Here is a 3,375-nt window from a genome sequence, read left to right as displayed (position 1 = left end):
GACGTGGGCCCTGGACTCTTGAGTGAATCAAATTTCGGCGGTCGCGGTTGTGGCAATTGTGTTAACTTCTCTGCGGGCTAATTATTCCACTCGCGCACCCGGCAAGAGCCCGCGGGGCACACACTGTTCGGATTTCCGGACAGGACTGGTGCCTCCCGGCGATGTGGCCATAGGATTGAAAAGTGGAAACAGATTAAATTACGTTTATTAGCAGGCTGGCCGGTAGAGCCCTGTGGCGTTGTACTTGAATCGCGGCGTGTGATTTACTGTCCCATCGGTTCCGACTGGTTGCCCCCGGTGATCTGGGTGTTCTCCTGGATCCACGAGTCAAACTCCGACACACGGGTGTAGACGTCGGGCACTCCGATCCCGCAGTACCGTGTACCGTAGGACACGACGCCAGACAGCTGGTTGTTGCACACGAGTGGTCCACCCGAGTCACCCTGTAAAAACAGCACATTGTAGAGCCCGCACCAGTCATGGACCGCCGAGCGAACTTACCCCACAAGCACCTTGGCCGACGCGCGTGAACGTACAGATCTCGGTCGGGTTGACGGGCATTCCCCGTTCGCGGCACTGATCGTTGGTGATCGTCGTCAGTTCCGCCTCCTGCAGATCCTGAGGCGTCGACCCGATCCGAATCGGCATCGTGTAACCCCAGCCGGTCAGCAGGCACATCACGCCGCCACCAACAAAGTCCGACGAGTAGCGAATCGTCGACACCTTCTCGTTGAACGTGATCATCTCGCGCGTCCGCATCACACCGATATCGCTCCGGTTCAGCTCGATGTAGTCCGGGTGGATGAGGTACGACTCGATCAGGTAGCGGGTGCCGGCGGCCCCATCATTCCGCAGATCGTTCGTACCGGCCACGATCGACATCCGGGCCGGGTCCATACCGTCCAGGCAGTGGGCCGCCGTCACGATATAGTACTCGTTCACGATCGACCCGCCACAGTTGTGCATCCAGCGCCGTGGACCAAAGCCGAAGAACGAACTGACCAGCACCTGGAGCGAGATCTGGTACGGGATCCGTTCCTGGGCCGTCATTCCGCCGACGATCTTCGCATCGTCCGCCTGGGTGACGGGAGGATCTAGTTCGTTTGTGGTGTGGTTAGTTTCCTAGAGTTCCAAGTGGGAAGACGTAGTCCAGATCTTCGTCTGGAGGGAGGATACCTTCGAGTTCTGCGGCAGTGCACCAGCCGAGGGCGACGAGGACCACTCCAACGAGCACAACTCGAACCATCATGATTCACTTCTGTCCGATCGATACTTCAATTCTTCGTCACTTCACTCCGACAGCTCCGGAACGCCACAATCACAACCAGCACGTACCCTACAAGGCACGGCACGGTCAAACGGCTGCCTTGACTGGAACGGGAACCTTGCGGAGTCGCACTCACTCACCGGGACTCGACACGGGCGTAATGACGACCGGGCCGTCACGTTTAATGATATTTATATTGTTTTACAATAGTCCCGCGTGCGTGCGACTCCTGTTTCGGTGAACGACGCTATCAGCCGCGGCGCCCATACCCCGCGCCCTCTTGCCGCTCCGGGGTCGGTATCAGTCCCCGGCCCCCCGTTGGGCACCTTGAATTTATGGCCCCACCACTCCGAGTCGCCCCGGGAAGGTGGCGCTGCGCTCGGGGAGGTTTTAATTGTTCGTTGAAGGTGCCGTTACCGATTGTTTCGTCCGCGGGTTGACTGTTGCTCACGCTGGAATGCTGAAACGAAACGAGACCGGAACCGGGCAAAACACAGTTGAAACGCATCATCTTCCGCGATCGACGCAGATGATCCGGTTCCCCCGGAGTTCCGGAGCTCCCGAGTTCCGGTTCCGGATATAGGGCGGTTGGTGTTGGGCGATTGCATGCGGGTCCCACGTACATCGATGAGGGTCTTGCCGATTGATGCTTCGACATCGTGTGACCTCAAGGCCACCGTGACTTCGGTACGTGGCGGCGCTGCTAGGCCATCGGTTGGCCTAGAATTTCGTCGGCCCCGCTGTCTCGCTCCCTCGCTCGATTAGTGGCGAGGTTTTTCGCCGATTTTCAGTTCAGTTCAGTTCCTTTCGGTCTCATTACCTTTCAGCAAACCCACCCACCTCGGCCAGAGACGATATGCAAATGAGGTGTCCACCGCACGGCGGCAGGACGGCTTGCGGGACGGAGGTGCTAACCCGTGGCCTGCATTCGGTTGTGGTGCAGTTGCAACTATTATCGGCATAGGCGGCCGGCATTCACCGGGAGTTATTTATTTCAATGTTAACTTTAATGACTCCGGCCCACGACCCGCCGTTCCAGATTGGGACCCGCGGGTGTCAGGTGCGGAAAAGTAATTTGTACGTTCTTTTCCGATTCCAACCCAGTGCCCACACAAATCTCGATCGTCGGTCGTCCGTTTGTTGAGCGAAAGGAATCTCTCATTCCGTTGGTTGGCCCAACTTTCGCCCCTCACTAATTGGTGACGATTGGAGGGTGGTTCACCTCTTTTTTTCCAAATGCTTGGAATGCTGGGTGCTCATAATTTAATTAGAAAGTTCCGATTTCGTTCCAACACATGGCAGAACAGTGTCAAGCGGCGGCAAACTTGTTTGGCCAACTGTTGACACTAAACTTTACGACCGTCTTTACCGTTTTGCTCAACTGTGGCGCTTATCGAATGGTATGTTTATTGCTTTACTTGTGTTTGAGGTTTGAAATAACTCTACCGGTTGGTTTGCTTGCTTTATTTTATGTTTATGTTACTTTCTTGTTCTCATCCTCACCAGATATGGCCAGCAATTCAATTAGTTTTTATTTTTGTTTCATTAGTTGCTTCATTGGTTATCACTTTTTTGTTGTTTCGTTTGCAATTAATTTGTTTGCTTATCTCCTTTTCTTTTGAGGGTTTTTGAACAAAATTAAAAACTTTATGATCTTTTCAATTAGGTTGCGTTTTCTTCGTTGTTTTTTTGTTTCTTTCCTCGACGTGTCCAATCAGCCATGGGGCCCCTTTTTTGCTTCACAAGCCGTAGCTCCGGCCACCCCTTCTAATCGATCGAAGCACCCTTCGCTGCGGTCCATTCCGTAATTAATATTCATACGCAATAAGTTTGCCATTTAGATGTCATTCGCATTATGGCCTCTCCTTGGCCCTTGCGGAGCGCACGTCTCAACACCATCATCTCGGTCGTCATCATCTTCGGTCCGAAGTCCGAAGTTTCCCCCTTTTCGATACGTCATAAATCGTGTTTGTTTTCCCCGACCATCCGACCCGACTGTGTCTGTTCGCGGACAAAAGCACCCCCTAGACTCAACCACCCTTCGGTCCGGTGGAGATTTGAAACCGGACGCTGCCGATTCACGGCCGAGAACAGGGCCAAAAATCCTG

The 3,375-nt window shown here is 54.0% G+C and overlaps 1 protein-coding gene across 1 annotated transcript; it reads right to left on the bottom strand.

Moving 5' to 3' along the window:
- Positions 1-216: 216 nt before the first annotated feature.
- On the bottom strand, positions 217-1,403 carry LOC128269696 (chymotrypsin-1-like). The gene is made up of 3 exons (XM_053007084.1): positions 1,177-1,403; positions 502-1,094; positions 217-443 (listed from the first exon to the last, which is right to left on the bottom strand). The coding sequence occupies exons 1-3, from the start codon at positions 1,247-1,249 to the stop codon at positions 264-266; spliced, it is 846 nt and encodes a 281-aa protein (XP_052863044.1). The 5' UTR covers positions 1,250-1,403; the 3' UTR covers positions 217-263.
- Between the last annotated feature and the right edge of the window lie 1,972 nt (positions 1,404-3,375).

Source organism: Anopheles cruzii, chromosome 3, assembly GCF_943734635.1.
Source record: "Anopheles cruzii chromosome 3, idAnoCruzAS_RS32_06, whole genome shotgun sequence".
NCBI lineage: Eukaryota > Metazoa > Arthropoda > Insecta > Diptera > Culicidae > Anopheles > Anopheles cruzii.
This window is presented reverse-complemented; position numbering and strand designations above follow the sequence as displayed.

Coding starts and splice junctions, on each gene's coding strand:
- LOC128269696 (XM_053007084.1), bottom strand. CDS start 1,249: ATGATGGTTCGAGTTGTGCTCGTTGGAGTGGTCCTCGTCGCCCTCGGC. Junction 1,095..1,176: donor CACTGCCGCAGAACTCGAAG/GTATCCTCCCTC, acceptor CAAACGAACTAG/ATCCTCCCGTCACCCAGGCG. Junction 444..501: donor TCGGCCAAGGTGCTTGTGGG/GTAAGTTCGCTC, acceptor CTGTTTTTACAG/GGTGACTCGGGTGGACCACT.